Source organism: Nilaparvata lugens, chromosome 2, assembly GCF_014356525.2.
Source record: "Nilaparvata lugens isolate BPH chromosome 2, ASM1435652v1, whole genome shotgun sequence".
NCBI classification, from domain to species: Eukaryota; Metazoa; Arthropoda; class Insecta; order Hemiptera; family Delphacidae; genus Nilaparvata; species Nilaparvata lugens.
Window position 1 is genome coordinate 92,633,461 of NC_052505.1, and position 12,725 is coordinate 92,646,185.

The 12,725-nt window shown below is 35.1% G+C and overlaps 2 protein-coding genes across 4 annotated transcripts in view; one reads left to right on the forward strand and one right to left on the reverse strand.

Annotated features, from left to right (window-relative positions):
• LOC111048334 (integrator complex subunit 2) overlaps positions 1-5,346 on the reverse strand; it is a 102,822-nt gene extending 97,476 nt beyond the window's left edge. The window contains exon 1 of one of the 2 annotated variants that reach the window (XM_039422119.1): positions 4,855-5,346. In XM_039422119.1, coding sequence (XP_039278053.1) covers positions 4,855-5,138 — 284 coding nt within the window. In that variant the 5' untranslated portion in view covers positions 5,139-5,346. The remainder of the gene's footprint in view (positions 1-4,854) is intronic. The other variant, XM_039422121.1, reaches the window with a different exon arrangement.
• Positions 5,347-7,443: 2,097 nt separating this feature from the next.
• LOC111048329 (phosphorylated adapter RNA export protein) overlaps positions 7,444-12,725 on the forward strand; it is a 32,527-nt gene continuing 27,245 nt past the window's right edge. The window contains exons 1-3 of one of the 2 annotated variants that reach the window (XM_022334204.2): positions 7,444-7,655; positions 8,141-8,532; positions 11,168-11,370. In XM_022334204.2, coding sequence (XP_022189896.2) covers positions 7,620-7,655; positions 8,141-8,532; positions 11,168-11,370 — 631 coding nt within the window. In that variant the 5' untranslated portion in view covers positions 7,444-7,619. The remainder of the gene's footprint in view (positions 7,656-8,140; positions 8,533-11,167; positions 11,371-12,725) is intronic. The other variant, XM_022334205.2, reaches the window with a different exon arrangement.

Here is a 12,725-nt window from a genome sequence, read left to right on the forward strand (position 1 = left end):
ACGTTTTACTTAAGGCATGTTACACACACTTCACAGAGACAGAGTTCAGTACAGAGTCACCAGTGCCTTGCCAATCACACATATGATTATTTAGTCTATTTCATTGTCAAACAACACGCCCCCTCAATGAAATAACCCAAAAAAAATTTATCAATCAAAAAACAAAGTAAGTTATAGGAAAATTAACATAGTTCAAAACATCTTAATTATTAAAAAATATTATTTCTAAACTTGACAAAAAGTTCCTTCCCAAGGGTTTTGTGAAAATGTCAGCAATCTGATCTGAGGATTTTAAATACTCAACTTGAATAACACCTTCAGAAATTTTCTCTCTTACAAAATGATACCTTATATCTACATGTTTCATTTTTTTATGATGCTCAGGATTATGAGCTATTTTGATAGCAGACTGATTGTCTTCAAACAACAAAATACAAGTTTTCTTATTTTCAACAACACAAAAATCAATTAAAATTCCTTTTATCCAACAAGCCTCGCTTGCAGCTTGGCTCAAAGCAACATACTCAGCTTCTGTGCTAGATAATGAAACACTCTGTTGCTTCTTGGTACACCAAGAAATAGTATCACCAAAAACCTTGAAGCAATAACCTGAGGTTGATCTTCTCTCTAAATCACCACCCCAGTTTGCATCTACATAGCCTACAATCATATCATCATTCAATTCTCTCTTATATACTAGCTCTAAATCTAAAGTACATTTTACATATCTCAATACACGTTTTAAATTTTTATACAACATTTCACTGGCACAACTTTGGAATCGACTCAAGAAAGATACAGTACAACACAAATCAGGTCTAGATCCTACAACAGCATACATAAGACAACCAATTAGTCTACGACATTTCTTTTCTATTTCTACAGACTCTGACTTATCTCTAGTCAATAATTCAAAGTTGAAATTTTTATCCATGGGAGTGTCCATTGGCTTACAATCCTGCATGTTGAACTTTTCCAATACATGTTTGAGATACTCCTTCTGACTAATAACAGTTACCCCCTTCTCAATATCTTGTTTGACATTAATTCCCAAGAAATTAGAAACTAAGCCCAAGTCTTTCATCTTGAAATTTTCTTGTAAGACTGATTTCAATCTTGAAACATCATTCTCATCTGAACCAAAAATAAGTATGTCATCTACATACAATAATAGAAATACCTTTTTACCCTCCACAATTTTAGAATACAAGCAATAATCATTTTTAGACCTAGTAAAATTGTTCATTTTCATTACAGAATCAAATTTAGAATTCCAATCTTTTGGAGATTTCTTCAGACCATAAATTGACTTCTTAAGTTTACAAACCTTATTCCTAAATCCTTCTACTCCCTCTGGTAATGACATATAAACGTCTTCTTTGATATCACCATTAAGGAAAGCATTTTTTACATCCATCTGATATACAGGAAACCCTAATTTATTTGCAACACTCATGAAAATCCGAAAAGTTGGCAATTTGGCCACAGGGGCATAAATGTCATTTAAATCTATGCTATCCTTTTGTTGAAACCCCCTAGCAACTAATCTAGCCTTGTACTGAATGTTACCCTTCTCATCATTTTTAATTTTAAATACCCATTTGCTATCAATAATTTCTTTGTTTTCTGGTACAGTATCTACCTCTGTCCAAGTATTATTCTCTTTCAAAGCATTTAGTTCAGTTTTTACTGCCTCCAACCACTTTACAGAATTGTTTGATTTCATAGCTTCAGAAAATGTAAGAGGCTCATCTACTTGTAGACTAAGATAACTGGTTTCATAGTCTTTCAACCACACTGGTTTTTTATCACTCTTTTCTCTCTCCTCTTATTTCATTATTTTCATCCATCATTTCTTCTCCACTTTCTTCATTTACTTCTACTTCATTGATTCCATCTTCAATATCATTTGTTTCAATCTCAATACCCTCAGCTTCACTTGTATCAGTTTCTTCTACTTCATTATTTTCAATTTCTTCAACTTCATTTATTTCAGTTTCTTGTACTCCATCATTTTCAATTTCTTCAAATACATTGTTTGGATCATTACCTTTTGCGATTCCCTCAATGTCAAAGCCTTGATTTATCTTGAATACTTTGGGGTCAGAATACTTTTCACCTTGGTTAGATTGCTCAACATTTGAAAAAATTACATCCCTAGAAACAATTATTTTCCTCTTATCAGCATCCCACAACCGATAACCATTTTGCAATATCCTACAAACGTTAGCTTCTTGGTTCTACTGTCAAGTTTCTTAAGATTACCTGCAACATGACTGTATGCTATACTTCCAAAAATCTGTAGTCTTGATAGATCTGGTTTTTTACCGTACCACTTTTCAGCTGGAGTACAATCAAGAGTACATGTTGGGCTTCTATTAACAATATAAGCTGCTGTCCTTACAGCCTCACCCCACATTTCCTTTTTCAATCCTGAATCAAACAAAAGTGCCCTAACCTTTTCTAGCAATGTCCTATTGATTCTTTCTGCCTTTCCATTTAATTCTGGAGTGTATGGAATGGTGAAATCCATGAAAATCCCTCTATTTTGACACCAATCCTTGATTTTATTACTAGAATATTCCCCACCATTATCACACCGAAATTTTGAAATTTTAGAATGCCATTTTGCCTCTACTTCAGCTACAATTGTTTCATTATATCAAATACCTCACTTTTATTTTGAATAAGAAATACCATGACAAAATGTGTGAAATCATCTAGAAAAGTAACCATGTATCTTTTATTGTCCCAACTTACCGGGGTAATAGGCCCACAAACATCAGTATGTACTATTTCAAGGGGTCTTGTTGCCCTTTCCCTGACTGTTTTAAAAGGTTGCCTTGTTTGGCGAGCAGACAAGCATATTTCACATGGGTTTTTGGAAAAGTCATCAATTTTAGTTTTAATATTCATTCCCTCACTAAGATTTATGAGCTTTTTCATGTTATCTACACCAAGGTGGCCTAGCTTCCTATGCCATAATTCTACTTCATTAGACTCATTAGACTTGGGTGAAATAGTGCTAGTCATTACATGATGGACTGAATTTGAATTATGCATTTTCAAGTCAACTTCAAACAAACCATTCGAATTTTTTATGCCTTCCATAATGACTTCATTGTCTTTCAACACCTCAACCCTATTTCCACTAAATAAGACCTTACCATCGTTCTCAGTGATAGCACTTACAGATAACAAATTTTTAGAAAGTTCTGGAACATATAAAACATTATTTAAGTTACATTTGTCTGATTTGATGTTTCCTACCTCAAGAGCAAACATTGATTCATTTTCCTTGGCTACTCCTACTTTACAACTAATTGGAATGGAACTATCAAATAGTGATTTAGATTTTACCATATGTGAAGTAGACCCTGAGTCAATTACGAAAGTGTCATAGTATTTTACATTAGAATTAGTAGTTAAAAAGGATACTTGGTTCTTCTTCTTATCATTCTGTTTTTTACGAAAGTAACAGTCTTTGTCTTCATGATTATTCTTCTTGCAAATACTACAGAATAGACCACTTTTCTGTTTCATTTTATTTCTGCATTCACGGGAAATATGTCCATAATTTTTGCATCTGTAGCACTGGATTTCCGATGTTTTGAATACCACTGGTTGCACAGAATCACCTTTATCAGTAGATAGTCTGCGTTCTTCATTCACCAACCGGGAGGTTAGGTTTGTGAGATTTCTGTCACAAATTGCGGTTGCTTCCCACGAAGTTTGAAAGTGGGTGTATTTCCTGGGCAGGGAGCTGAATATTTTGCCAATAACCATCTCGTCATCGATTTCGTGTCCAACAGATTTCAATTTATGGGTCAAATTTTCCAGACGGCTGATGAAACTAGCAATGTCTTCATTAGCCTCTAGTGTAAAATTGAAAAAGTCCTGCATTAGAGAAAATTTCTGTTGTTTTTCATCACGTTCGTAGATTTGACACAGTTTTTTAAACATTTCACATGAAGTTTCACAGTTCAAAATGTGATTCAAAGGTTTTGAGTCAATTGTAGTTATTATTATTTTCTTGGCTTTAGCGTCCTTCAAATTGAAAATAGAAAGTTCTTTTTCTTTACTAGGGTCGTTTGGTTTTAATTCTTTTCCATTAACAATATCACTAAGTCCTTGAGAGTCGAACAAAATTTTAATTTTAAATTTCCACATTTGAAAGTCTTCATCGTTGGATAGCTTTCCAACCATACCCAAGTCCGAATCACTGGAACCAGCCATTTTTACTTTTAACTCGATTGCCTTACCTGATTTTACTTTTGGGTATTTTACTTTTACTCTTAATGTTTTTACTAGAGTTCAATCACTTCACCGGTATTACTATTTTAGAGTTGAATCTCCGAACTTCCATTGTTGTCTTGACCAGTGCCTTGCCAATCACACATATGATTATTTAGTCTATTTCATTGTAAAACAACATTATCTGCAGCCATCTCTAGTTATTTGTGTATTGTTTTAGGCTATATTTTGACGAAGTCTGTCTGGCGACTGCTGGTCAGGGACTGAATATACTGAATTACTGAAAATAGTACTCAAAATCATTCATTTGCAAACCGATACCTATGATTGAGCACAAAATGTAAAACTACAAAGGCTCACCGCATTTTGTTGAATTTTAACTTGGCCTATCAAATATTTTGTCTTCCAAAATTTTCATTGGTTAGTTGAACACCAAAATTGAAGGTTGGATTGATTGCTATCTTACTATGGAAAACAAGATACAATAATATAACACAACAAACTGATTCAGTAGTCATAGCCACTGATAACTGTTCTCAGTTATTTATATAATATTTTATATTTATAGCTTTGTTGATGTTGAGTTACAAACGAACTTACCTCAATTGTTGCTCTCTTTTTACGTCAACTTCAAGGGCATGAAAATCAATTGATAAAAGTGCAACGATAGCATTCACTAAGTCTATCCCCGAAAGTAATGTCAAAATTTCTTTCTTATTCTCAACACATTTTTTGGTTGTATCAACAGGAGAAATTAAGCTCATACGAACAAGGCATGGTAGGATTGGCCTCAAGTCTTTTTGCTCAAAAGATGAAAGTTCGGTAATATTTACAGTAACCAAAGCTTTGAAAACTTGTGGTGACACTGGACTAATTCCCGACATATTCGTTTTGTTTTGGAAAAGTATACTACTATAACACTCATATCCTATTTTTCCTGTTAGTTTCCATTCTTATTCATGGATATAGATGAATTTTTAAAAAGAAACATAAAATTAATAACTGATAATCCATTACTATAAAAATTGTGATGACTCCAAAAACAGCCAGCCGAAGATAGATGGTTTTTAGTTTACATTACAGGTTATGTTGACAAGGTGGTCTGTAGCTTAGATTAATCGTTGGTAAGAGGGGTAGGTTTTTTGTCATTATAAAGAAAGATTGATCAATTCTATAGCGAGGAAGTGGGACCACTCCTGATACCACCGAAAGCATAACTACGTACAGAGCTACAGGTAAGCATTCGACAACTAAAACAAGATTCATGAAGAGTCATTGGAAATTATCATGGGAATCCATTGTCATGCTCCATTTTTCATTGACTTTTGTTCTAATATTGATTGTTTGGTTCTTGTTGATGATTATCAGCCCCATCTGAAATATATTCTGTCTAGAATTTTTTATAATAAATTTACATAATAATATTGTTATTGAATATTTTTGTAACTTATTATATATATCCAAATAATCCAAAAACAAATTGACACCAATGAAGAGTTGGAAAAGGATAAAAAACCAATGTGTAGTTTACATTCTCCCTTATGATTTTGATTGATACTGGGACCATGCAGAGAATTTTGGTTACATATTATTGATTATTAATTGAAATCGCTCAAACATAATAACAAAACTGTTTTAGTCAACCTTATGAAAATTGGAAAGATGAGTGCAACATTATCAAATAAGAGTTGATCAACATTGTCCACAGCTGATCATAAATGATAATCGATTAATACGTTTATAATGAATGTCTATGATTGCAGGGGTGACAAGGTAATCAGCTATTCCAATTTCCATCAGACTATTTTTGGGCCATTAACCATAGCAGTTCTGCAGACCTTCAGAGTAGTTCAATATTGATCATGTGAGGTGCTCTACCATGGATCCCCTTATCAGTGATCACTTGGCTCTCTGTTATGAGGTTGAATCACTTAATGTTGCTGGCCTATCCCTGAGACCTGTGGTGCATCGACAGTGCATTTGGGTGATGCCCATCACTCAGCATGGATGGGAGCATTCATGACTATCTCAACCTTGTTCACTGGGCCTAGTTTCTGGTTCACCATGACACAGAATCAAATTTTTCTACATTCTTTGAAATACTTCCAACTGGCTTTTCAATCTGTTTGCTTAAAAAAAAATTGTGTCTGGATGGTATAAAGTAAGTATATTTCACCATGGATTACAGATGAGCTGAATGACCTGGTGCTCATAGCTTATGAGAAATTTCGTGAGGATGGTCTTCAGCCCTGGAGGCAGATACACAATGGTCTGAAGAAATCATATTAACATGCGGTGAGTGCTGCCAAATTGCAGTTCAACTGTGAGCAGATCAACAGGGCTCTCAACAAGTGTAAGGCTGCCTGGGGCATCATCAGAACTAGACCATGGATCACTCCGTAGTCATCCTCTCTTTGTCAGAGAGAGGATACTTACAGTATTTGCTCTCTATATTTCTCAGGCACTTTGCAGGACCCATGCAAATGAAGATGAGCTCGCCACCAGGCAGAGTTTTCAGCATATAATACAAGAAGGGAGCCAGATGTACCTTATCAGAGGTTGAGCAGGACACGAAGTGGCCTTGCCCACCTATCTACAAGAATTTTCAACAAGCTAACAATAGCAGCAAGAGACCTGTCTACAAGAGGCAATTTCAGGAATCACTGAGGAGATTGCTGGTGGAGAACCAATTTTATTCCATCAATGAGTTCTTCATGTTGGGCAGCACGTTGGTGAGCTGTTATATATTTTGACTCCTTAATTGAGACTAGATTCTTATGCATAGCTTTTTTTAGCATTTCTGTCCTAATGTCTTTCAACTTTATCGGCACTATGGATATCTGATGGGATGATGAGGTCACCTTCCTTGTGAATGGATAGTCTACTGTACTTGAAATCATAATAAGGTTAGGATAAAAAGATAAATATATATTCTTTGTCCAATGAGATGAGAGACAAGGACAGCAATACAATGATAATCTGGTGCTGAATTTATAATATGAATTACACATAACCTGAACGAGTTATCAAACAACTGATTTCTGCTACTTTATAATCAAGCAATTTCGACTTCGTGAATTGTGGAGAATTGATATGGTGTAAACAAACCAAGTGGCTTATTCCAACTACTGAAAGCCACTCTATAATCTAGAATATCATAGGTATCTTGTCAAAGTCAAACAAGATGGAATTTGGCGACAGCGGATTTGCGCGTCTTCTAAGTTCTAACCTAATTTATCATGTTTGGAAGAGTCAATTTACTTTTTTAGATTAAATTTAGTTTTATTCGGCTTCCACATCTAGTAGTAGAAGATCAGATCTATTGTAATTTCTGTTTGGAATTAGCTGTATTCGATTTGAAGAAAATGGAAAGCGAAGATGGGTGCTTGGAAGATGGAGAGGTAAATAATTTTAGTTTGTTTTTACACTATTTTCTAAGGTTTAGTTTGTTGATGTAACTAGTATATTGCTTTTATTAAATTTAAAATTCCCATTTTAATTTTATTTTTTGGATAAATTTTGATTAATTGCGTTACTGGTTGATGAGTCAAGTACCTAATTAGAAAACCCTTTCAATCTAGTGTAGTTGGGTTGTAAGGAGAAAGAAAGATTATATCATAGTGGAGTCATAGGAAAGCTTATTCTTTTGTTATCTAGTATCAATTTTTAACTTATCTGCATACTTTTCATACTTCTCTCCTTAGTCATGACTAGATATCTGGATCTATTATGTCTTGAATTGCACCTGACTTGGTCCTATTGTTCTAATATTCTTTGAACATATCAATTCCATTCTATTCAATTTATCATTGGAGGGCACATCAATTTTATTTGTATGATTGTAAACTTGTTTAAGCTATATTATCTTCTTAAATTGATATTTCAGATTGTCGATTACACGCCTCTCGAGAGACCGATAGAAATGATGCAGAAGGCTGTTGAACCTTGTCGACCTGCTGCCCTTCAGCTATCAAGCGAAGAAGAAGAGGAGAGTCCATCCAGCTCTGACTCCTCAGATAGCGAAAGTGAACGGAGAAAATCTAGGAAAAAGCGAAAGATGACCAAGCATTACTCGAAGTTTTCCAAGAACAAACCAATGAGTAAATACGATGTATGGAGTGTTGGCTTACAGGAAGAATCGCTTGCTGAAAATCTAAACAGTTTCAATGTTGTGAAGACAGACCAAAGCCGCAGTGTTGAGTCTTACAACTACAAAATGAAGTACGAACTGGAGGACGATCACCATTCATTGCATCAGCAACTGGGAAGGAATGACGAGTAAGTGCCGCTATCTCATTTATTGGTTAGTTACATGTAGTGAGGTCCACGTTATAATGCCAATTTTTTTAACACAGTCTGTCTGGTACCCCCAGTCAAAGACGACGGCATTTAAGTATCAAGTAAGTACAGTAGATGAGAGATGGGTGAAACTCACCCAAATGTGGATAAAGAGGCTGAGTCAAGGGTAGACAGGCGCCCTAGAGGCAACTTGGCGACACCTTCCTCATCGGCAAAACCTTCAAAGAAGACCAGGAGTGGAACTCACGTAGGTCACGAGGACCAATCAGTCTGAAGAGACTGCCAAGCATATCCATAGAGAACCAATAGCATAAGTAGATATTCCATGGTATAGGCCGTTTATGTCGCAACTTTTACTGTTATCTCAAGCAGATAGTCCACGTAGTTCTTCCCTGTGAAGCTTTATGACGCTGGTAGTCTCTCATATTGTGCCGTTCATACATTCTTACCCCGGACAAAACAGTAAAAAATCGACAATAATCTTCAGTAATCGGCTTGAAATAACAGTAGAAGTTGCGACATAAAGCCCTATACCATGGGATATCTACTCAAGCTATTGTTTCTCTATGGCATATCACACTGCGACAAGCAACCAGGTGATGAATGGGATGTTAGTATAGGGAAAAATTCCTGGTTCTTGTAAAGGACACAGGTATTGGTTTGCCTAACTAACATACTACTTGGGAACACAATAAACTTCGGTTGACGTGTGGGCCGCTTTGAACCTTTGGATCCTTGAATCCGTCCCTTCAAAAATAATAATAAAGTACAGTAGAAAGAGATAGGAGAAACGTGTTGTCGATTCTCTGCCTTGCCACTGCCTTCTATAGAGGATAGCTGATACCGGTATATCTGATGTAATATCAACTGTTCATTCTTGTTTAAAATAATACATTTTCATTATTGAGATTGAATATTTTGTTGATAAATTATATCTCTACATTGTTATAAAACTATCCAGCAACGTTGCAGAGCTAGAAAAGGATGACGCTATTTTTTTTTTGTCGAATGATAAACAAGGATAGCAACACCAATGCTTATCAATTTCTGCGACGGTGGACCTCATTATGCTATTAAAAATAGTCTGCTAACATCAAAGTGTTATTTTACAAATTTTCAACAAACTGATCCAAATCTTCTAACTGAAATTCTAGTTTATAAGTTCATAAGATCTGTATTTATTAATGTTTACGTATTTCAACTGATTCAACACTTATGGCTTTCTAAAAATCTGGCATGATTCTGTACTTTCAAGAAGTCCTGTACAAAGTAATTTTACTTTTTGCGTAAAGGCCACGAGATATAACATGAAGCTGAACCCCTCAAACGGCGAAGGAATGGCTGGCGCGGTAGGGATGTAGGGGTGGGGTGGGAATGTCTCTCATCTCGTTGCAACAACGATTTCATTGCTTAAATAAAAATACTAAGAAATTGTCAAAAACTACAGATTTTTTTGAAAGTTAGAAAGGCCGCTTCCGGTTGTTACACCATTGTCAATCTCCGATAAACTCTTATCATATCGATAACTGAGATCGAGTTATCGATATGATAAGAGTTTATCGGAGATTGACAATGGTGTAACAACCGAAACCGGTCTTTCTAACTCTCAATAAAATCTGTGGTTTTTGACAATGTCTTTTTATTTAATATAGGATAATTACCACAATATCAACTTCTCAATTACACAAAAAGGGAAAATGTCATTGCTCCTTACCTAGTTCATTGAATTCTCAATCCACAGACTTCCTGTGAATCAGTTGGAGTTTGAGGTTGAGGCAAAAGGGTTACTACCGTCTGATGCAACGGATTTTTTGGGGGTTTCTGTGGATCAGGGTTTAACATGGTCCTCTCATATTCAATCTCTTTCTAGGAGATTAAACTCAGCTGCGTATGCATTGTCCAGGCTCAGGAGGGTATTAGTTCATGAGGCAGTGATCTCTGCTTACTATGGATATTATGAGTCATTACTGTCTTATGGGATATTGCTGTGGGGAGGGTCAAGATTCTCTGCCTCTATCTTCCGTGCCCAAAAGAGAGTCCTAAGAATCATATTTGAAAAGCCACCCCGTTTCTCGTGTAGATCGCTATTCAAAGATAATAGAATTTTGACGGTTCCTAGTCTCTATTTGTATCATCTGGCAATCTTTGCTTATAAAATGAAAGATGATTGGCTGACAGGTATGGATGTTCATCAACACAATACAAGATACAGGGGCTTAGTCAGAGTTGAACAGCACAGGACAGGGTTTTATAAGCATAACCCAAATTACATTGGCAAAAAAGTGTTTAACTGTTTACCCCAGAATATTAAAGCTGCCCTAACCCTAAACTCTTTCAAGATCAATCTAAAATGTTGGCTATTAGAGAAATGTTTTTATGAGTGGCGAAGTATCTTCGACCATTAAATGAATATGTTGCATTAGTTATAAATGTTGTATGGTCTTAGATATAGGTTATTCGTTATTTTGTTATTTGTTTCATGATGTACAAAATTGTTGTGTTTTGTGTCAATATCTTGTTTTCTCTTCATTGTATGACTATTGTCAATATGGTGCTGGTCACTATCCATGGCAGTATAATAAACCAATAAACCAATAGTTGATATTTTTTGCAGTATTAGAGAGTTCAGAACCAACAAACGTCGCCATGGAGACCGGGGGAATGTGCATATGAGATTGGGCAGGAGAGATATCAGTCCAGAAGCAAAAGGATGCTCCATAATACTCTTCGACCTTGCCGTTACCAGTGAAAACACAGATGACGAGGTCTCCAAGGATATTGTCGAGAAATTATCCGAGAAAAAAGATGATCTCATATGTAAGTAGTTTTTACTTGTAAAGCCGTCTCCACACTGAACAAATGTTCGACAAACATGTTTGTTGAAACAGTTTGGGCAAATTTATTATGTTCGACAAACAATGTTTGCCCACGTCCAGTGTGGACGCGTCACCAAACCAAATATTTGTAAGCGGGGAGAACAGGTTTTATGTTATACAGCAAACAGACAATTTTTGGAAAAACAGTAATTTTTTGTTTGACAAACAATGATTGTCCAAACTTTTTAAAAGGTTTGTCCCTGAGTCCCTCAACAAACATGTTTGCCGAACATGTATGTCGAACATTTGTTCACTGTGGACACGGCTTTAGAATAAATTTTGATTGTGTACCTAGATAAGGTTATGGAAGGGCTCTGTATTGAAAATGTATACTTCTGGAAGTATAATTTTATTGAAAATTCATTTTTAAACTTTCTTCATAATGTCATCCTAATCTACTAATCATTATGAGGAAAATCTTCAATAAATCAGAAACTTTCTAAGAATTACAAAACAAAGATTGATCGGATTTATCAATCTCGATCAAGTCATTTAGAATTTATGTACGGTTTAGAGCAAGTGCACTGTTACATATTTTTATTTCTATGTTGATAGTTACCATCGATGATTTCAGTTCGAATTTGTAACTTTGACCATGTTCAAATCTCTTGACTGAGGTCTGTGAAGCCGTACACAACCGTGGAAGAGAAATGAAAATTTCAGGTGCCCACTTATTGAGCCAATAAAAGTGTTGTCAATCTGTAGAAGCTAGATAATGTATTTTTAATGATATCATTCTTAAAATCCGAGAAAATTATTAATTGAAAATCATTTCTAATGCTTATTAAAAATATATAAGTTTATAATTTTTCATTCACTCACCTCGTAATTCATCTAATACTCTAGATCAATTCCTCTCTCATCGTCATTATCATCATCATCATCCCACTCATTACTTACGCACAACCTAGGACTCATTTGGAAATCAACCCCAATCATAGTATTATAAATGATAATACTATGAATAATACAATAATAATATTATTATTTATAATACAATAATGTATTCTTTTTTCCTCCACCTACTGTCTAAAGTACTTACTTTACTCCCTGAAACCTAATACTAAACTATCACTTTTTCGCTCTCGGTAGTAAAAAACAGAAAAACTCCCTAGGGAGTAAAAGTGACTCCATTTAAATAACATGGGGAGCATCTCTATTTTGAAACTTACATTGTAATAGGTTAGAAGGTCTAAGCTCAGATGAGAAAGCATAATAGAGGTGTCTGTCATTGAGTCAACTGAATTCAATACCACAACCAGAAATTTGATTAACTCATGAAATATATGTTTGTAT